This window comes from Coenobita brevimanus, chromosome 57 (genome assembly GCF_032717465.1).
Source record: "Coenobita brevimanus isolate Jiangsu-jjx chromosome 57, ASM3271746v2, whole genome shotgun sequence".
NCBI classification, from domain to species: domain Eukaryota; kingdom Metazoa; phylum Arthropoda; class Malacostraca; order Decapoda; family Coenobitidae; genus Coenobita; species Coenobita brevimanus.
Window position 1 is genome coordinate 56,721,325 of NC_137010.1, and position 22,595 is coordinate 56,743,919.

General features: G+C 46.2%; 1 protein-coding gene across 1 annotated transcript in view; it reads left to right on the forward strand.

Annotated features, from left to right (window-relative positions):
- The first annotated feature begins 87 nt into the window (after positions 1–87).
- Positions 88–22,595, forward strand: part of LOC145402160 (uncharacterized) — a 40,986-nt gene continuing 18,478 nt past the window's right edge. Inside the window, exon 1 of the mRNA XM_080274280.1 lies at positions 88–1,618. Coding sequence (XP_080130406.1) covers positions 545–1,618 — 1,074 coding nt within the window. The 5' untranslated portion in view covers positions 88–544. The remainder of the gene's footprint in view (positions 1,619–22,595) is intronic.

A 22,595-nucleotide genomic window follows, 5' to 3' on the forward strand; every position in this document is an offset into this window, starting at 1 on the left:
TGATGGCAATTTGTGTTTTTTGAATATCAGTAATTTGGTGAAGTGTCAAAGAAAAATGTAAAGCTGTGTCTGTGTTGCTACTGATGGTTTGTTTTCACCTGACAGAACTGGGCCACTCCTACGGTTTGAATACAGTCATGGTAGCGTGAACTTCACTGCCCTTATTATTTTACGAGGTAGGAATAGGTCTCCTTGGTTACTAGCAAACTGACCTTCCCAACAACACTTGGCCAGTAATTGAACTGAAAGTGGTTAGAAACATGTCATATTAGAACAGACATTATACCAGTGGTTTAACCGTGAAATTTACATTCCACACACGAATCATTGGTCGGTGTCACTTATAAATTATGATCGCATACTGAGCTGACGCAGAGTGGAAAAGAATTTGTCCGTCAGATAAAAGTGAGCTATTAGTGCCATGATGTACAGTATTTGGCAACTGGAGGAGTTGTAATGCTGCACCATCTCATCTGTTATGTGAAGAAGGAAAGAGAAAAAGTGTACAACACCATGGATGCACATGAAGAGTGTGTGAACTGTTATGATGGACATGGATAAGGGAACACCAGGTGACAAGTCTGATTGTGAGAAAAATGGTAGGGTGTCAGTGTGGGATGAAGCTGATGCTGATGATAAATTGCCAGACTCAGTAAGAATTGGGATGCAAATGGAAGAGGATGGACAAGTTAATGAGTTTGGCTGTATGGAGGCTGGTCATATGTCTATCAGGGATGTCGAGAATGTCCCAGACTCTATTAGAAGTGTGATGGCATTGGGCAAGGAAGGACAAGTAGATGACTTTGATTATGAACAGGACTATGAAGTGTCAGACCCTGATTATGACCCAGGCTCAGTTGGAAAGTCGGCTATAAAGAAGTTTGATTGTTTAGACTGTGGTAAGAGCTTCGCATATAAAAGCCACCTGAAGCAGCACTCAGTGGCTCACTCACAGGAGAAGACCTTTGCATGTCCAGTGTGTGGCAAGCAGTTTTCTCGTCAAGATAATCTTAACCAGCACACGATGATTCATTCGGAGGTGAAGAGGTTTGAGTGTATGGAGTGTGGCATTCAGTTTACTCGCAACAGTGATCTCAACCGGCACAAATTAATCCATTTGGGAGTGAAGGATTTTAAATGTGATATTTGTGGTAAGAAGTTTAGGAGAAAGAGTGATGTAACCATCCATCTCGTTGTTCATTCGGAAGTCAAAAAATTTGAGTGTCTAGAGTGTGGTAAACAGTTCACTCAAAAATGTTCCCTGAACAAGCACATGTTAAGTCATACAGGAGTGAAGAAGTTCCAGTGTGTGGAGTGTGGTAAACAGTTCTCACAAAAAGCATTTCTCACTAGACATTTGCTGACTCACACAGGAGAGAAGCATTTTAAGTGTGCAGACTGTGGTAAAATGTTTGCCTGTAACAGTAGCCTTAGATATCACTCACTAATTCATACAGGAGTGAAAAAACATGAGTGTTTGGAGTGTGGTAAGAGGTTTACTCACAAGAGTGACCTCAACAAACACTCGTTGATCCATTCAGGGATAAAGAGGTTCAAGTGTGAGGAGTGTGGAAGAGCATTTACACAAAAATACTCCTTAATTTATCATGTAACAAATGTTCACAAAGTTTCCAAATCTTCTGTTCCTAATTAGTACCCTTGGAGATTATTTACTGAATAACTGCTGACTGGTTTTTCATGGTTCAAATATTTCTGGTTAGATGCTGCCTATGTAATAATGAAAGTTTTAGTGAGATGATTGTAACAGTACCCTAGAAAATAATAAACACTTGACTGATGCAATTTTATTCTGTGCAACCCTCTTCAGAGGTTATGGCTTTGACGCGTTAATGGAAAAACAAAAAAGACATCTTCATAAAAAGAAAAAGAAAAAAAAAAAAACTTGTAGAAATTGCATCACTGGTGGATCAATCAGCATGAAGTTCTTACTGTGAATTTTAATCTCCCAACCCTCCTGTGACCAACCCTGCTCTATGCAGTGACCACTAAACAATTATGACAAGAGGCTTAAGGGGAAAGGAGAGATATCACATTTCTTCAACAGGAAGTAGAGCAAGCAATAATGAAAATTTTCCACTTTGTTTAAAACTGCCATCTCTTCATCTTCAATGATGGGCTATAACAAGAGATGCACCCCCTCAGTCATTTTGTTTTGTTTTTGAAGGCTCCAACATGCTTGCATGTGTCAGCCTTGGTCACCTAATGGCATCTCTCCATGCTGCTTGATCTCTGGGAGCTTCCCTAGTCAGTCCCTTACCCTGAGGTCACACTCAATGACCTCGTCCAGGTCTTTTTCGGCCTACCTCTTGCAACCCTACCCCTAACATTAACACTTCTCACTTTCTGCATCCAATTATCATCCCCCATCCTTTCCACATGCCCAAACCATCTCAGTCTACCCCTCCTCATCACAACACCAATACACTCCAGTCCCATCTACCCCTCAACTCTTCCATCGTAAACCCAGCCCCCCCCAGGCCTTGCACTCAGGGACACCCTGCACATCCACCTAATCATTGTCATTTCTGTATGTTTGAACCTGCAAATATCCTCTTCCTTTACTGCCCTTGTCTCACTAATATACAGCATTACACTTATGACACTTACTGCATACAAAGATCCCTTAGCACATAGGGAGAATCCTCTCCATGTCAAGTGGCAACAGTTCCCTGAACTTCTTCCAACCACTCCTCACTGTAGTCACTGAGCTAGACAATCCAAAGACATATTTTTCATTCAATTCTTGCTGTCTCAAAATGACGATGTCCAGCTTAGGAACATATTTTCAAATATGTGGTATATTATTTTTAGTTAGAAATCGTTTAAATAAAGCTCTCATGTATTTCCACATGGAAAAGTTTGAAAGGAATGAGAGAGTGTTTTTGATCGGTGATATGAATGGTAAAGTAGGGAATGTGAAGGTGGATGCAATAGTTGGTGAGTGGGGTGTGCCTGCTGAGATAGATGAGAATGGCAGTGCATTAGTGGACATTTGTGCTGGGAGGAGGTTGGTGATAGCCAATACCCTCTTCAGGCACAAGATGATCCACAGGTATACATGCAGAGTGATGAGAAGGGTGGGTGGTGAACTGAATGAAAGGAAGGCAATGATTGATTATGTGTGTGTGGATGAAAGGATGCAAAAATGTGTAATGGATGCAAGAGCTTATAGAGGCTGGGGGAGTGGACTTTCTGACCACTACTTGGTGGTGGCCAGAATCAAGATCCAATTAGGATGGAGAAATAGAAGAAGGGAGGGACGGGAAGAAGGAGTATTTGTAAGGAGAGTGGAAAGGTTACAAGAGGATGAGAAAAAGGCAGCGTATAAGAGAGAAGTGGAGGAACGGTTGGGCAATTATGAATTAGAGCAGATGGGGGACGTGGAAGGTGTGTGCAGGATATTTACAGAAGAAATATGTGCGGCATGTGATGTGGCGTGTGGGATGAAGAGAAGACGGAGGGGTGTGCAAGGAACAGCGTGGTGGAATGAAGAGGCAAGACAGGCTGTGGCACAAAAGAAGAAAGCACACAATGAATGGATGAGAAATAGGGGCGTGGAAGAAGTTGAGAGGCGGAAGAGAGAGTTATATGTAGAAAGAAAGAGAGAGGTGAAAAGATTAGTAAGAAGAGAGCGGATGAGGAATTTGGAAGGAACTTGAGTGTAAGGTGGCGGAACTGTAAGAAAATGTTCTGGAAAGAGGTGAAAAGAGTAAGACAGGGTAGAAGTGAAGTTAGCAGGGGAGTGAAAGATAAAAATGGTAGATTACTAGTGGAGAAGGGAGAAAAAGTGAGCAGATGGAGAGAACACTTTAAGGAATTGTTGAACGTAGAGGATGGAAGTAATGTGAGTATAAGTGGCTGGGGAATGGCTGGGAGAAGGAGGGAGGTGAGAAGACAGGAAGAAATCAGTAGGATAGAAGTTGTGGAAGCAATGAAGAGAGTTAAATTGGGGAAAGCCCCAGGAATTGATGGAGTGTGTGGTGAAATGCTGAAGTATGGGGGAGAGATAGTAGTAGAATGGATGTGGAAAATGTGCAGATTGGCCTGGGAGGAAGGTAGAGTCTCGGAGGATTAGAAGTCAGGTATAATTATTCCCTCGTACAAAGGAAAAGGGGAAAAAGAAGTGTGTGGTAGTCACAGGGGCATCTGTCTTCTTAGTATAATAGGAAAAGTGTACGGCAGGATACTTATTGACAGAGTTAGAGAAAGAATATAGGAATTAGTTGGAGAAGAACAGGGTGGTTTTAGGAAGGGAAGAGGTTGTGTAGATCAGATATTCATTCTTAGATCTTTAGTGGAAAAGTTTCTAGAGAAGAGAAAGAAGTTGTATGCGGCTTTCATGGATTTGGAGAAAGCATATGACAGGGTGGATAGACAAGGATTGTGGAAAGTATTAAGAATTTATGGAGTAGATGGGAAGTTGTTGAATGCTGTGAAGAGTATGTATGATGGTGCTAAGGCTGCAATGCGTGTGGATGGTGAACTGAGTGAATTTTTCTCTTTGAAGGTTGGGTTGAAACAGGGATGTGTCATGTCTCCATGGTTGTTCAATCTGTACATGGATGGGGTAATAAAAGAGGTACAAGGTAGGGTAGTGGATGTTGGAGTGGCCCTGGTGAGAGAGGATAGTGTTTGGAAACTCCCTGTACTGTTGTTTGCAGATGATTCTGTGTTGTTGAGTGAAGACAAAGGGGAGCTGCAAGGCTTGGTGGATGAGTTTGGGAGAGTGTGTAAGAAACGGAATCTAAAGGTGAATGTAGGGAAGAGTAAAGTGATGGTCTTTGAGAGAGGTGAAGTCAGTGAATGTACAGCGAGGTTGGATGGTGAGGAATTGGAAAATGTGAGTACGTTTAAGTACTTGGGTAGTGTGATGAGTAAGGATGGAGGTTTGGAGGGTGAAGTGCTTGAAAGGGTACAGCAGGGAAGAAAGGTTGCTGGTTCTTTGAAAGCAGTGATAAGAAACAGGGAAGTGAGCATGGAAGTGAAAAAGTTACTACATGACACTATTGTGATACCAACTCTAACGTACGGAAGTGAAGCTTGGACATTGTTGGAAGGACACAAGTCAAGAGTGAGAGCAGTGGAAATGAGTTATTTAAAAGGAGCCTATGGAATCACATGGAGAGACAGGCTGATGAATGAGGATATAAAGGAGTGTTGTGGATGTGGATGTGGATGTGATAGGAAGCATTATGAGGAACACACTGAGGTGGTTTGGCCATGTGGAGAGGATGGAGGGTGAAAGACTGACGAAGAGAGTGTATGTGAGTGAGGTGGAGGAGGGAAGAGGGAGGGGGAGGCCAAGGATGAGGTGGAGAGGTATATGAGAGAGAGGGGGGGATGAGTTGGGAGCAGGGCAGTGAAATGGCGGGGGACAGGGCGACGTGGAGGCGATTTGTTTGTGGCCACCCCAAATGGGATTGAGGCGTCTGGCAATAGATAGATAGATAGATAGACTGATTACCAATCACACTGAAATTTGGGATGTTCTCCTGATTTATTGGCAACTAGAGTATTTATTCATCTTGTTAAAAAATTTTTCTGTACACTGTTATAAAAAATAAAAATAAAGTGGAAGACAATCCAGTCTTATTCTTTTCTTTATCTTCTTGTCCCCAGATTATTTACTCAACTTAAAATGAACCTCTATAAGTAATAGTAGTTGTTGCTGTGTTAACCAGTCTTTCTGACTGAGCAGACCTATCAACCACAGGCTAGCAACCACCCCTAAAGGGCTGTCCCATGCAATGAACCATTGTTCCCATGCGGATGACAGTCTCACCATATCAAGGCAGGGAAATGACGTGGAGGTTTGGCTCCTGGGTGGATGCTCTATTTGCCTCCACCCAATTAACAGAGGCACCATTGTAGGCACCACATCACCCCATTATCTGGCTATTTGGTTACCACCCAGCATTGTAAATGGCCTCCTGAGTTACAGGAAACCACTTGACTTGCTATCCAGCATACAGCCACCTGAAGAGGAAAGATGAGTAATAAATAGTGACTCGAAGGATGGGAAAAATGTAAAGACAAGAGGACAGACAGAAAAAGTATGATAAGAAATGCAGGAAGAAGTAGGCAGCACTACATCAAGTGAGTGGATGATGGGTGTGCCCCACCTTCTACCAACCTCAAGTAGTAAAGGGGTTAATAAAGGTTATAATGTAAGTAACCCTTTCAGTTTGAACACTTTTGCCTGAGCCGCATAAAATCTTCAGGGCAAACCAAGATTACCGTATGTATATATATATATATATATATATATATATATATATATATATATATACACATATATATATATATATATATATATATATATATATACAGGACCAAAGTAGAGGATGAGTTAGAATTACTGAACTGGAATGAAATGGATCTGGACAGACTGTGGAATGCATATTGGGACTGCTTATTTAGGAATGCTAAAGCGGTGTGTGGTGTGGCAAGAGTAACAACAAAGAAGAAAGGTACAGCATGGTGGGATGAGGAGGTAAAGAGAGCGGTGGAGGAAAAGAGGAAGAAGTGGCTAAAGTGGTTACAGGATAGGGGTTCAGTTGAAATAAGAACTGAATATGTTGAGAGTAAGAAGCACATAAAGAGACTAGTGAAGAGGAAAAAGAAGGAGGTAAATGAGGATCTAGGAAGAAAAATGAATGTGAACTACTCTGAAAATAGAAAGTTATTCTGGAAAGAGGTGCAGAAATGTAGAAGTGAAAGTGGTAAGAAATGAGATGGTGTGAAGGATGCAGGTGGTAGATTATTAACTCATGGAGATGAAGTAAGGACCAGATGGAAAGAATATTTTGAAAGCCTGATGAATGGCGATAGAGAGAGCAGAGCAGCTGTAAACATCATTGGTTTTGGGGGTGTGCAGAGAAGGAATGCAGTGCCAGGAGATGTGACACTCGCACAGGTGAAGAGTGCTGTGAAGCGGCTGAAAAATGGGAAAGCAGCTGGGGTTGATGAGGTGTATGCAGAGATGCTTAAATGTAGTGGAAAGAATGGAATGAAGTGCTTGTTGGAGATATGTAAGAAGGCATGGATGAGTGAAACTGTGCCTGCAGAGTGGAAAAAGGCTGTGATTGTGCCCCTGTACAAAAATAAAGGTGAACGAATTGAGTGCACGAATTATCGTGGCATAAGCTTACTGAGTGTGGTAGGGAAGGTATATGGAAGAATTATTATAGAGAAAGTATGAGAGATATCAGAAGTCCAAGTGAGTGATGAACAGGGTGGCTTTAGGAGTGGTAGAAGATGTGTGGACCAAATATTTGCAGTGAGACAGATAGTAGAGAAGGCTTGTGAGAAGGACCATAAGGTGTTTATGGCATTCATGGATCTGAAAAAAGCATATGACAAAGTGGACAGAGAAGGATTGTGGAATGTTTTGCACATGTACGGTGTAGAGGGTAAGCTGTTAGGTGCCGTCAAGAGTTTTTATGATGGTAGTGACGCATGTGTCAGGGTTAATGGGTATCTAAGTGAATGGTTCACAATCAGTGTAGGCGTGCAACAAGGTTGTGTGATGTCCCCATGGTTGTTCAATGTATATATGGATGGGGTGATGAGATTTGTGAAAACACGAGTAATGGAGAGAGGGATGGCACTGGTAATGAATGATGATGGATGAAATATCTCAAATTTGTTGTATACTGATGATGCAGTACTGCTTGCAAGTACCGGACAAGAACTTGGTAGGCTAGTGCAGAGTTTTGCTGATGTCTGTGAGCATCGTGCCTTGAGAGTAAATGTAGAAAAGAGTAAAGTGATGGTTATTGAGAGAGAAGGTGACTCCCAGTGCAATGTTACAGTGAATGGAGAAAGACCAGAATTGGTGAGAGAGTTCAAATACCTGGGTACAGTGATAGAAAAGAGAGGAAAATTTGCAAAAGAAGTTGAAAGTAGAGTGACACAAGGAAGAAAAGCAGCTGGTGCAATGAAGGCCTTGATAAGAAACAGAGCCTTGAGTGTTGCAGCTGCACGAGGCTTACATGAAGGAGTGTTAGTGCCAACTTTGACATATGGATGTGAGACTATGGTGTGGCATGAAAATGAAAAGTCAAGAGTAAGAGCAGTGGAGATGGGACTGCTGAGGAATGTATGTGGAGTACAGAGGGTGGATAGGATACAAAATAATGTGATTCGTGAAAGATGTGGAGTGAGGAAGTCCGTGGACACCAGAATTGAAGAGAGTGTCCTGAGATGGTATGGTCATGTGGAGAGAATGGATAACAATGAGTGGTGAAGAAGATATATCTGAGCGAATTCGAAGGAGGGAGGAGGCGAGGTAGGCCAAGGAGAAGGTGGAGAGATATGGTGGATGAATGTGTGAGGAAGAGAGGTTTGGAAGTCGGTGAGGCTAGGGAACTGACAGGAGATCGAGCTGGATGGATGAATTTTGTGGGGAAATGTGCATGATCAGGGATTTTTGGCACCCCTTTTTGATGTGGCAGCGTCTGGACTGACTTTGTCGGATGCGATATGTGAAGCTACAGAACGTTGTGAATGTTTTTGGCGTATCCGATACAGCCAGAATTCCGGCGGCTTGAATGATGAGTGAATGGAAGCGTGGCCCATTGGATTGGGCAATTTTGGGCTGTCTGGAAATTGCTACTCCTCACCCTGTCCTTGGGTGGGAAAGGAGGTCCGGATGATGATGATGATGATGATGATATATACTGTATGTATATATATATATATATATATATATATATATATATATATATATATATATATATATATATATATATATATATATATATATATATATATATATATATATATATGTAGTTTGTGGTAGGTGGGGGCACTCACCATCCACTCACTCGATGTAGTGCTGCTGTCGGGTGTCTGCCCTTTCCTCTCCTCCATCCTTCTTTCCTTCCATCCTCTTCTGTCTTTCTTTCCTTCATTCTTTCCTCATCCTTCTGCCTGTGGGTAACTTTACATTCCCTCTTCTGTCTTTCTTTCATTCATTCTTTCCTCTTCCTTCTGCCTGTGGGTGACTCTACACTGAGTGACAAGCCAAATGGCTTCCTGTACACCAGGAAACCATTTACTATGCTGGGTGGTAACCATATAACCAAATTTTGGCGCCTGGTGGTTTAGTGGGTAATTATTGCACTCCAATCGGATTGAACCGGTGAAGGTTTATATCCAAGGGGTGGTTGGGGTTGACTGCTCATGTAATGCCACTCAGGGATGAGTGAGGCTGGTCACTCACCTTAAGTGCCGGGACCAACTGCTTAGCCCCGGGCTCCTACGCTCCTCATGGGGCAATGTAGGATTGGATGATAGATGCATGGATGGATGGATATATATGTAGTATTCATAAATCTCCCAAAACCAAGATTATAAAAAAAAAAAAATAAAGTAAAAAAGACATAGCCTAACTGTACTGATTGGAGTGAAATGAATCTCTTTATCTACTGGTATGTTAATTTTTTCCAATGTACCACAGTATGTAAATTCTGTGGCAAACTGTATCACTCTACATTCACAGTAAATGCTTCAGATTTCAAACTTGCATTCTGTTGTTTAAATACAATTGTGTTTTCCCCACAGACAAAGCTTAATACAGATCAAAATTCAGGTTTGACTCTGCATAACTTTCCTCTTAATGTAGTCTTGCTGCTACCAGACAATTTTATGCAACTTAGGAAAGGTTTCTCATACTGAAGGATATATTAATGCCATATATCCCCTCCAGTTTGAAAGTTAATCCTCAGGTGCATACAGTAAAATCTATGAGAGATGGCAAAAGTAAAATGAAAAAAACATCCCTACACTCAGTGGGATAATGGACATGATAATTTAACATACAAGAGCCAGAATCAATGATAAAGTATAAATGGCCAACACCAATATTATTATTATTATTATGGAGGAGCAAGGAATGGGAAGTGGAAGGTTGAAATAAAGTGGACTTTATATTCTGCACTATGCCATTTGTAATCTTGCCAAAGCAGCCAAACTGGCTCATAAATCTTTCATTTATCGCATGGGTTAATCCCCAGAACTCATGATGTCACCAATTTTTAATGCTGTATGGTGAAAAATGCCAAGAGCAGGCAGTTTGGACAAACCCAGTCCATGACAATGACATCAAGCAAAGAAAAGGAATAGGATGAAGGGCTTTTGTCCATCCATCCATCATCCAATCCTACATTGTCCCATGAGGAGCGTAGGAGCCCAGGGCTAGGCAAGTTGGACCTGACATTTAAGATGAAAGTGAAAGGGCTTTTGTAAACTAAATAAGTACAGCACATGAAGGCTAATCAGATGCCATTAAGTCAGGAGAATTATATAATCAGTGAGTCCTTCCACTTTTACCTTATGGATCGGAAACACTGAACCTAACAAAATCCTCAGAAACACACTTAGGAATGATCCAAGATGAATACAAAGGATTATGTTAAGGGTCACATGGACAGCTGAAAAGAGCTTCCTGGAGAAATGGACAGACAAAAGCAGTGGATATAATTACAATCAAAAAGCAAAAACAGATGTGGGCAGATCCATTCTCTGTAGAACAGACAATAAAAGGACAACCAAGATAACTTTGTGGCACTTCTGAGATGGAGTGACAGGAAGAGACAGACCGAGAATATGGTGGTAAGAAGAGATTCAAGAGATTCATCAGGACTGGACTGGATTAAAAATGCCAACATCCTATAGTCCATTGTGAAGAAAGATGGGAAAAAGCCCTTGTCCTGAAGTGGACTGAATCAGGCTGATGATGATGATGATGATTTTTTTTTTAATGCTCTTTTTGTTGCTCAAGACCACAGTAAATTGCAGAAAAATTGCATACTGATGTACCACTGTTAACTATAAAGCTGATTTAACAGTGCCTTTAACTTTACAGTACCAGTTGGATGGAAAAGTTGTAATATTTTTGAAGATATCCCTAACTGGTAATGAGAACTTCCTGTAATTTTAATATATTTCTTGGCTTATGACTCCACTGAACAGGTTTATAATGAAGGATAAAAAAATATGTACAGGGGCTAGGTTTACAACTGAAGAGCTGAGCGGATGGATGGGACTGGAATGTAGGCTATGTGCTGGGATGAGAAGGGGCAAATTGAGATGGTTTGGGCATGTGGAGAGGGTGGAGGATGGCAACTGGGTGTGGAAAGTGAGAAGTGTGAATGTCAGGGGTAGAGCTGCAAGGGGCAGACTGAAAAAGACCTGGGACGAAGTCACAATGTGACCTCAGGATAAGGGACTCAATAGGAAGACCACATTAGATCAAACAGTGTGGAGAGCCGCCATCAGGTGACCAAGGGTGACGCATGCAAGCATGTTGGAGCCTAATACAATACGAACATACAGACACTCTAGCTTGTAGGGTGGCACCAGGAATTAAAGGTTGGCATGATGCTTGAATATCTGTGTACGGTTGTCTATTTCGCCCGACACGATGTGTGATAATTTTACTTTTGCACTTTCCCGTGAGCTGATGATCTGTGACCCATACCATCTCCCCATTTCCTGAATCTTTCCTCCGCTTCCCTTTCATTCTCTGCAATCAACACCAAATCATCTGCATACAATATCTCCCACAGGAGTCCATTTATGAAGTCATGAGAGAGGGCTTCAAGTACTGTACCATGATAAACAACGAGAGGCTAAAAACTGACTCTTGGTGGACACCAGCATTCACGGAAAACTCATCACTCGTATCTCAATTCACTCTACCTGGATGCTGTGAGCACCCACATACATGACCATAATGATCCTAACCAGCCACTCCTTGATCTCAAGCTTTCTCACTGCCCACTTCACCATGTCTCTGGGGACTCTGTCAAAGGCCTTCTCCAAATCAACAAAAAGTACAGTTCCCTTTTCTTTCCCATACACGGTACACTTTTCCTGAAGCTGTCGAACAATGAATGTGGCATCAGTGGTCCCTTTGCCTTGCATAAACCCAAACTGCATCTCATCAATATTCACTCTTTCTTTAATCATACCTTCTAGAACTCTCTCCATTACTTTCATTATCTGGGCTAAAAGCTTTATGCCTCTATAATTTCCTCTTTCCAGGGCATTACCCCTCTCCTTGTGCACATTTACAATTACACTCTTCAGCCAATCATCTTGGACAACACACTCATATATAATCGTATTTATCAGGTCAGCAACTAACCTCACTCTGTATTTCCTGAGGCTTTCAGCATTTCATCAGTCAACCCAGACACACCTGCTGCCTTCCCCACCTGCATCCTTCCTATTGCCTCGCTCAAGGTAGCATCGTCAATCAGAGGCCAAGGGCCAAACACAGGATCTGCTGGCTCCAAACCTTCCCTGTCCCAAATTCCTCATTCGACAACCAGCTGTAATGGTCTCTCCATGCATTTTTAATATCCCCACTATTCACCACTGTCCTTCCTTCAACATTCTTCACACACTGCTCACCTACGATATCCCTGTTCTCCCTCTTCATCTGATTTGCCATCTTAAATATCATATTCTTCCTTTCCACATGATTTAGGTTATCAAGTAAAAGTTTCTGTGACTCACACTTCGCCCTGTATACCTCTCTTCTAGCCCTTCGCTTGGCAGCCAAGTATTCCTCTCAGTTACCACCCTTCTTCCATTCCCAGAAAAGCCTTCTTTTCTCCTTAACTGCAGCTTCTACACCCTCATCCCACCACCAGGTTACTTTATATCTTGGGGGGCCTCTTGGCTATCCATATACTGAATCAGTAACCCTCAAGAGGTTGTTCTTGAGGGCTCTGTACTGTTCATTAACACTTCTATCAACTTCTCCCTGTTCAGCCACCACTCTCCTCATCTCGCTATAGAAGGCATCCCTTACTACTTGGTTTTTCAGCTTCCATATTTTCCTCCTAGGTCCACAGGTCCTCTTTTTCATTACCGGCTCCTTAAGCACCATGTCACATATCAATAACTTGTGTTGCTGGATGCACTCTTCACTTCCTGTAGCTTTAACACCCTTCACTAACCTCCTGTCAGTCCTCCTGACCAGGAAATAGTCTATCTGGCTACTATTTCCCCCTGGCTCGTATGTTATCAACCTACTCTCCCTCTTCATAAAATGTGTGTTGCAAACAATCATGTTCATTGCCTATCCAAACTCGAGTATTTTTTCCTTCCTCATTTCTTGTGCTTGCCTCCGCCTGCTCCTGGAGGAGGGTCGTCTGGGGGTGGGGCTCAGGAGGTCCCGCCCCGGGGTCCTGGGGGTGCGCCTGGGTGCCTGGGGGCTGCGGTCTCCACAGGGTCGGATCTCCGTCAGGAGCTGCCTGAGGGTCCCTTCTTCGTAAAGTCCGTCAGTGGCGGGCGTCATCCAGGGGCGGCCTGCAGGGTGTGGATCCCCAGGCTCGGGATGGGTCCTCGCCACAACCCCTCGATCTGCAACTCCTCTAGGGGACTGCACCTGTGAGGACAGAGAGAGAGAGAAGTGTCCCACTCGGCCTCCGGATGGGTGGTAGACCAAGCCAGGAACTTCCTCCAAAGGGGAAGTCTCAGGGGCTGTGGACGAAGGGTGTACAGTGGCCGTCTTTTCCTGCTCTGTGGGTACAGTGGCCATCACCGCGGGTCCACGAGCCCTAGAGACAACAGCCAAAGTGCGTCCAGTGGCCGTCACTGTGGGTCTGCTCCCTAAGGAGGTGGCAGACGAAGGACGTACAGTGGCCATCACCGCGGGTCTGCCTCTTCCTGGTTTACCAGCTGAAGTGCATACAGTGGCCGTCACCGCAGGGCTGGTTCCAGGGGTGGCTGCAGCTGACATGCATACTGTACAGTGGCTGTCACCGCAGGGCTGCACAGGGTAACAGCTGAAGGGCGTACAGTGGCCGTTATCGCGGTGCTGCTTGGGACTGCGCTAAGACAAGTCCCACCCCAATCCTGGCATGGACTGGCCTGGTTGTGATGTAGTTGACCGGGACTGCTTTCCTGCTGGTGGCCGTGTTGAAGAGGGGTGCAGGGTTGTGGGGGACCTAGGCCCATCTGCTCGGGCCTTGCACTCTATCTATGCACCTCCCTGTGGTCTCCTTCTGGGTTGGGTGTGGGGCCGTGGGGCCTTCCTGGGGTTGACATTGTGACACCCCTCCCTGGGCTTCCCGTGGGGATGGGCATCTGACCACCGTTGATGGGGAGAAAGTCATGTCCCCGTGGCAGGAGGTGGTAGGTGTCTGAGGTGGTGGTCTGATGTGCCGGTGTGAGGTGGCGGAGGAGAGTGGTCCAGTGGTGGGTGAACTAGTTGGGCTCCTGGTGCAGAGTGTAGGTGATGCGGAAGGTGGAGGTGTGTGGTGTCTGTAGGAGGAGGTGGAGTAGTTGGGGTGTCCCCCGGATTTGTTGGCGTTGTCCCCGGGAAGGGGACCAGATGGCGTGTTGTACCTTCATCTCCGGTGGTGGTGAGTGGTTGAGCTCTCCTGGCTGAATGCTGGCGACAGGTGAGATGGCTGGGGTTGTATGGGAGCTCCTAGGGCAGGTGTGAATCCTCTCCCTGGGGGATTGGGTGGGTGGAACCTTCCACTGCGGCTGATGCATTCTCAGTGTGATGGGGGCTGTGCTAGGTGTGGTGGGGCTTGTTGGGGGTGGTTGTGGTGATGTTGAGGGTGTGGGTGAGGGCGTGACTGCATAGCTGGCTGGTGGGCGGAAGAGGCAGCCGGATCTAGTCGTGGTGGTGGTGAGGACGGGCATGGGTGGTGAGGTGTTGGGGCCACATGGTGCATTGGTCATTTGGGGCGTGGGTGGTTGAACACCCTGGTGGAGGAGTACGTGGGGTGGTGGTGGGCATGGGGCTGGTGTGTGGGGCGTGCATGTGGGGAGAATGTGTGGGCATAGGGGTGGTGGCGGGTGGTGATGTGGTGTGTGCACGTGGTGTATCAGGCAGGTGTGGGAGGTGGGTTGATTGCCTGGGTGGTGAAGTGTGAGAAGTGGTCGCGGCGGTGGGGGGTGTTGGACTGGTTCGTGGTTTGGCGTTGACGGTGGGTGAGGAGTGGGTGCGTGTGGGGGAAACTTTGGTGGGTGTAGGGGTGGTGTTAGTTGGTGTGCGGTGTTGGTGTTCTGGTGGCTTGACAGTGGGTGGGCGTGGGTGTCCCAGGGGATAGTCCTGCGTGTCTGGTGGTGGCGTGAGGTGAGGTGTCAGGTGAGGTCGCCAGTGAAGTGTTGTGGGCCCGTGGGGGTGGTGTGGAGCGGGGAGAAGGTGGGATGGGGGAGGTGTTGGTGGATGGGGGGGGGGTGGATGAATGTGAGGAGGAGGAGGAGGAGGAGGAGGAGGAGGAGGAGGAGGGTGTAAAGTAGTAATCATATGAGTCGGAGGAGTGTTCCAGGATGGCAGGAGGTGGTGGGGCAGCGTGGTGGGGGATGGAACGGGTGCGGCCTGGGTGGGCATTGTCTTGGGGGGCGCGAAATAGCTGCACGTGGAGGTTTCAGTACGTGCATGTGGTGCCGTAGTGCTGAAGAGTTACTTGATAGGGGTTGGGGATATTGATGACGGTGTACGGTCCCTCGAATCATGGAGACATTTTGCTCCGGACCGGTAGGTGTGCTACCACTACTGAGTCTCCTGTCTTGTATAGGTTGGGTGTTGTGATGTCCAACTGTAGGTCTTTATGCTTTTGCAGGTGGTAAAATCGTCTTTTGAGGTGATGAAAGAGGACAGATGTGGGGCTGAGGAAGGTGGATGAAAGTGGTGTCGGAGGGGTAGGAGGAGGGGGGTTTCTCTAAACACCTGTTCGTTGGTGGTGATCCCATCATTTCTTGGGCAAGTGTTCATACCCCACTATATTAACATGCGCCGGCCAATCCTCATTGTCTGTTTCCTGTATCCAAGCCCGCACTTGGTTGAGAAGGGTGCGGTGGCTCCTTTCACATACTCCATTCCCTTGGGGCCAGTAGGGGGAGGAATGGGAGATCTAATAACCGAATAAGGTGGCTAGTTCCTTCCAGATCTTGCTGGTAAATTCGAGGGCGCTGTCCGAGTGAAGGGCTTGGGGAATCCCAAAGTACAGGAAGACATGGCGGATGAGTGCTTCTGCTACGACCACGGTGTGGTGCTCCTTGGCTGGGCAGGCAATGAGGAATTTTGAATAGACATCCACAAATGTTATGATGTATCTGTATCCGGCTTTAGGTGGCCGGGACCCGACTCGTGTCTACGGACAATAGTTGCCATGGTTTGTGGGAGGTGATTTTTCCCAACAGCCCAGGTGTGCGGGTGATGTCTTTACCTGGCGAGCAGGCTCAGCAGGCTTGGGTGATTCGCTTGGCCAGGCTGGATGGGTCGGGTGTTCAGTAGATGTCACTGAATACAGGTAACTCGCACGGAACACGATCTCACGGAACGCGCTCGCAATTATACACGGTAAGGGCTGGGATACATATAAGACAACGTAAGATTAAAAAACCATTATGAAAACTACAAATTAACGCAGGAGAGGCCTTTGAAAGATCAAATCCTCGAACGTCACCGCAGCGCGCGGTTTGTTTTGATTACGTGACGATCTAGGCGGGAAATTATTCAGTGGGTGAGACATTCCCGAGTACAGTAGCACAGTATTTGTAAGTTAAATATTTACAGTACTGTACTGTTCTGGTAAGTTTATGTGCAACTGAAAGTACTATTAAATAACGTTAAAGCAAGAAATAAAGTCTTATAGCCAGTTTACCTGATAGGCGTCAGAATATTGCCTTTTTTATTTGTTCGTTTTTTCCACAGTACTGTACAGTATTTGTAAGTTAAATATTTACTGTTCTCGTATGTACTGTACTTGAAAGCACTTAAATAAAGTTAAATCATTAAATAAAGCCTTGTAACCAGTTAACCCGAATTATATGATTACCCATGATCAGCGTCGGAATATTGCCTTTTTTGTTTGTTCGTTAAACTCTTACTGTACTGCTTTTCTACAGTACTGTATTTGTAAGTTAAATATTTACTGTTCTGGTATGTACTTGTAAGCAGTTAAAGCATTAAATAAAGCCTTGTAACCAGTTAACCTGATTTATATGATTACCCATGATCGGCGTCGGAATATTGCCTTTTTTGTTTGTTCGTTAAAGACTTACAATAAGAGAAAAATACATTTTCGTCTTGGTATCTTTACCTATTTGCTCAGGTTTGCTGTAATGGTTTGGATCATTTGATGCAGTGCAACTTGTAGAAAACTGTGAAAACTTTCGGGAAGTGAACGAAAATCTGGGACATGAGACTGACCTTGACGTCACCCTCCCATGTATTATCTGTCACTCAGTTCACCACCTGCTATCGTGATTAGTGGATGTACGATTTTTTCGCTCGTGGCCATGCCTAACCACACATAGTTACACCCATTATCTCGACCCAGACAAAAAATACAATCTTTTTCCTCCCTTGCAAAACACAAACAACCACCTTGTTTACGAGACAACAATATATATTGCGAAAATAACAAGGCAAAATGATAAAGATGAACGTAAAATGATAGAGAAAGATGAACATGTTATGACGGAAGAAGTACGTTTTCCCTGTCTGTAAATGTATTTATTTCTGCTTTGTATCTGTATTCGTAATAATTAGACTTATTGTTAGTTCTGAAACTGCATTACGATTCTATTTTTAGCCATTCTCGTGGTGTGGGAGCTGGAAGTTGTGACACAACTTCCTTATTGCTAATCGGACTGACCCTCCACTTTATTCTTTCGTGGCAGAGTCTAGCCTTGGAGGACGTGCAGTTTTCTCATTTAGGACTGGAAATTCAACTCTTTCGCTCCCTTTTCCAAGCATGGGCACAACGATAACGTAAAAAATAACTCGAAACTACCATAAACATATATCAAAAAGGTGAAAATATATTCATAACATTTTTTTTTTTTCCAGCCATTCCAAACAGATTATGCACTGAAATCATTCGATACCACAGTACTGCATTTCTAAGTTAAATATGTACTGTTCTGGTATGTACTTGTAAGTTAAAGCACTGGTACCAGTTAACCTGATTTATATGATTACCAATGATCGGCGTCGGAATGTTTCCTTGTGTTTACGTACAGTATTTGTGTGTTGAAGTTTTGCTGTGGAGTACTGTATTTGTGAGTTATAACATTAAATAAACCTTCTAACCACTTAAAGTGCTTTCTAGTGATTACCAGTGACAGATAACAGCAAAACAACACATTTGGGGGGTCTAGGGAGCAAAATACGAAGTAGTTTAAATATACGCGATTTCGCACCTAACACGGCACGGTAGGAACGAAACCCACGTGTTCCGTGCGAGTTACCTGTACTTGTAAAAGTTTTTTTGTGCCGAGATGGATGCCATTGTTGGAATGTAGGTGAGTTACTGCATCGAGGGTGGTGTTGGGGTCAAGGATTATGTGCCTGGCCTGAGTAAATAGGCAGTCGCTGTGCCTGTGGAGCTTGGAGAACACCTTGTGGGCGTTCCTTATCTTGCCATTGTTGTATAAGGCTGGGAGTGGCAGTGATGGAATTAATTGGTAGGCAGGACAAGGCATTGGCATTGGTGTGTAGTTTCCCTGGTCTGTAGGTGATTTCGAAATCAACCTCCTCTAGGGCCTCTCTCCACCTGACCAGTTGAGTGTTATGGGTGTTGGACTGTCATAACCACTGGAGGGATTGATGGTCCGTGATGATCGTGACGTGAGTGCCGGAGAGGTAGGCCTGGAAATGCTCCAAAGCCCGTATAATGCCTAGGCATTCATGTTTGGTGGCAGCATAATTTTTCTCGGCTTGGTTGAGGGTGCGGCTGGCACAGGTGATTGTGTTCTTGCCCTCTTGGATCTGGGCCAGGACAGCGCTGATTGCCACTAGAGACACGTCAGTGTACAGGCAAAAGGGCAGGGTGTAGTCGGGGAAGGCAACGACCGGGGTGGTGATGAGTTTCGATGAGTGTGTGGAAGGCGGTGATTTGGTCATTGGTACAGATGAATGGTTCGCCTTTCTTAGTTAGGTCATAGAAGGGTTTTGCGATGTTGATGAAACCCTTGACGAAGCGACGGCAGTAGGTGAGCCCGAGAAAGGCGTGCACGTCGTTGACAACTTTTGGTAGGGGGAGGTCTGCAATGGCCTGCAGTTTGTCAGCGTCAAGCGAGATCCCTTCTGCTGAGATGATGTGGCCCAGGAAGGAGATGGACCATTCAGTTGGTTTGAGTTGGAGTCCCGCCTGATGGATGCAAAGGAAGACTTGCTTGAGGCACTGGAGGTTGTCGGCCCATGTCCATCTGAAAATGATCACATCATCCAGGTACGCCAGGCAGATTTCCCAGGTAAGGCCGCTGAGGACTGACTCCATCAGTCGGGAGAACGTGGCTGGGGCGTTGCAGACTCCGAATAGGAGGACATTAAATTCGTAATGTTTACCATTACTAGTGGAGAATGATGTTTTCCCTTGGTCCTCAGGGTGGACAGGGACTTGCCAATATCCTGACTGCAGATCTAAGGTGGAGAACCATGATGACCCGTATAAGGAATCAAGAGAGTCATCTATTCTGGGTAGGGGAGTGGCATCCACGGTGGTCATATCATTGAGTCTTCTATAATCCACACAGAAGCGCATGGTGCCATCTTTCTTTTTGACTAGGACGATGGGTGAGAACCACAGGTTGGTGGAGGGAAAGATGACGCCAGCATTGAGCATGTCCTGGACCTGCTGGTCTTCCTCAGCCCATTGTCTGGGGTTCTTTTGCCGTGATGGTTGGCGAACAGGTGGTCCTGTGGTGTGGATTTCATAGTTCAGGTACGTGGTGTGGCCTATGTCCACTGGTCCTGATGAGAATAGGTCTTGGAAGTCCAGGAGGAATTGTTGGAGGCTGTTAGCTTGGTGAGGAGAGAGGTGTTCAGGTAAGGGGGGTAGGGTGGCAGGGGAAGGGGGGGATCTTTACAAGGCTCGTCTTCCTCCATTTCTCCCACCACTAATCCTCTGGGGAGGGTGAGGAGTATGGTGGAGAGATTGGCAATGTGTACTGCTCCAAGGCGGGGAGGGGGAGGAAGGTGAGTGACAGTAGGTAGGAGGAGAAGGCCCCATGTGGTACGCTGGGGAAGAACAGGACGAAGGTGCCGGTAAGTATGTTCAGATGTAGCCAGGCCTCATGCTGGGGAGGAATGGTCAGGGTGGAAGCAATGGTTGCAGGGGAGGTGGGTTGGGGAGGAGTGGGGTGGGAAGGTGGGGTGGAGGACATGGTGGAGGCAGGGTGAGGGGGATGGTGTGCACGTGCAGAATGGCTGAACAGGGAGATCTGGAGGTTTTTAAAACTGGAGGCGCCGCTTGTGGCAGTTGATGTTGGTGTGTAGTTTCTGCAGAACGTCCAGTCCCAGGTGGCCATCATAGGCACGGCAGGTTGAGTTGAAGACAATGAACTTGTGTTTGGTGGAAACTTGCTGGTGGGTGTTGGCTTGTAGGGCCCAGGTCTCCTCACGAATTGGTAAGGGGCCATCCCCCGCGTCTACAAGATGAGCTGAGATGGGGAAAGGCGGGGCGAAGGCAGAGGTGTGGCGGGAGTAGAAATGTGTGTACAGGCTGGATATGGCCACTCCCGTGTCGACCAGTAACCTCGCTAATGAGTCCTTCCTGTGGTGGGTGTTGCAACACCCCTCCCTGGGCTTCCCGTAGGGGCACACATCTCACCCATGCCCAGTATTTTATCATTTTCATATTTTATAATCCTCCAGTACGCAAACAAATGTAAAACAGCAAAATCAAGATCACTAAACAACGAAGTAAACTCAAGACAACACAAGGCTTTTTGTGTGTGTGTGTATTATTTTAGCTATACCATTATGATGTGGCAGGGGTAAACCAGCTCTGCTATCGGGCCCTGCTATGGATGTCGCTGATTACAATGAGCAGTTGACCCTCGTGTGGTGTGGTGCGGCGAGGATCTGTCCCTTCTCCCCTTGAGACTAAGATACGAATAAATGTATATGTCTGGATGAGTAAATTGGGAGTGTATCGTCCTGTTTCGACTACCTCTCTTTCTTTGGAGGTTGCAGTCTAGGTATACCGTATATGAGGCGCTGAGTTCATTACTGGGTTAAGCACCAAAACTACAAAATGCCAGAAAATGCATTTAAAGTCTGGCGACTTTAAAACTTTGACATCTCGGTAACCGCTTGTATTATTTTGATGTGTGTTTTTTTATATTATAGCTTAAGGTATTTTCTTTATTTCAATAACCTCTATTTTGCACTATCTGTCAATAATCATGATGATATCGTGTGAAGAAGTAAAATTTTGCCCCCCACTGCTGGACCGATCGGCTAAGAAAATATTTTTATCCTACTAACTACTGAAATACATCATAAAAGGTCAATAATATATTAGTATAATGTCTCAGGAGTGTCATACTGTGGAGTAAAATCAAAGTTCTATGACATAAGTGAAGTACACACCCCTATGGAGACACCCACTCTGGGACGGCCCCACACCCAACCCAAAAGGAGACCATGGAGGGGCAGGCAGAAAGAGCGCCAGGCCCGAGTGAGATGGGCCCAGGTGTACCACGGCCATACTCCCCTCTTCCCCTCAGCATGACCAACAACAACTATAAACAGTACCGGTGGTCTACATCGCAGCCGAACCAACACTCACCAGGATTGGGGTGGGACTTGTCTACAGGCAGACCCAAACAGCACCGCGGTATCGGCCACTGTCCATACCAGGGAAGGTTCGGCCACTGTACGACCTTCAGCTGTTGCCTCCTACAGCACTGCAGTATTGGCCACTGTCCATACTGGGAAAGAAGCGGCCACTGTATGCCCTTCTGCTGCTGTCACCCCTGGAACCAGCCCCGCGGTGGCGGCCACTGTACGCCCTTCTGCTGCAGTCACCCCTGGAACCAGCCCCGCGGTGGCGGCCACTGTACGCCCCGGGTTGGACACGATGGCCACTGTACGCACATTGACTGGCAAGCCAAGGAAAGGCAAAACCAAAACGTCGGCCACTGTCCACGTCGGGGAAGGGTGGGCCACTGTACGCCCTTCGTCTGCCTCCTCCTCCTCTGGGATCAGCACTGCAGTATCGGCCACTGTCCATACGGGGAAGGGTCAGCCACTGTATGCCCTTCTGCTGCTGCCCTCAGAGCCTGTGGAACAGTGATGTTGGCCACTGTCCATGTTGGGGAAGGGTCAGCCACTGTATGTCCTTCATCCGCGGTCTCCAGGGCTTCCCTGGCTCAGCCCACTTGTCACCCAGAGGCTGAGCGGGATGCCCTTCTCACTCTCCCCACAGGTGTGGTTCCCAGGAGGAGCTGCTGTTTGAGGAATGGTGTCAGGGCCCGATCCCAGGAGAGGGAATGCACGCCCTACGGATCGCCCCTGGATGACGCCTGGCACTGACGGACACCACCCGGAAGGGAAGCCACAGGCAACTCCTGACGATGGTCCAGTCCAGTAGTGACCGCAGCCCCAAGCCACCCAGGGACATCCCCAGGACCCCGGGACGAGACCTCTCGAGCCCGTCTCGCAGGCGACCCTCCGCCAGGAGCAGGCGACGACAGGCGCGTCTGTTGGCCCTGCCAGGTCTCAGTCCCTAGGGCCACCCACCAGGAAAGGGCCTCCCTGTACATCAGTCCGCAGCCACGCCCGGACGACCTCACCCCCCTGC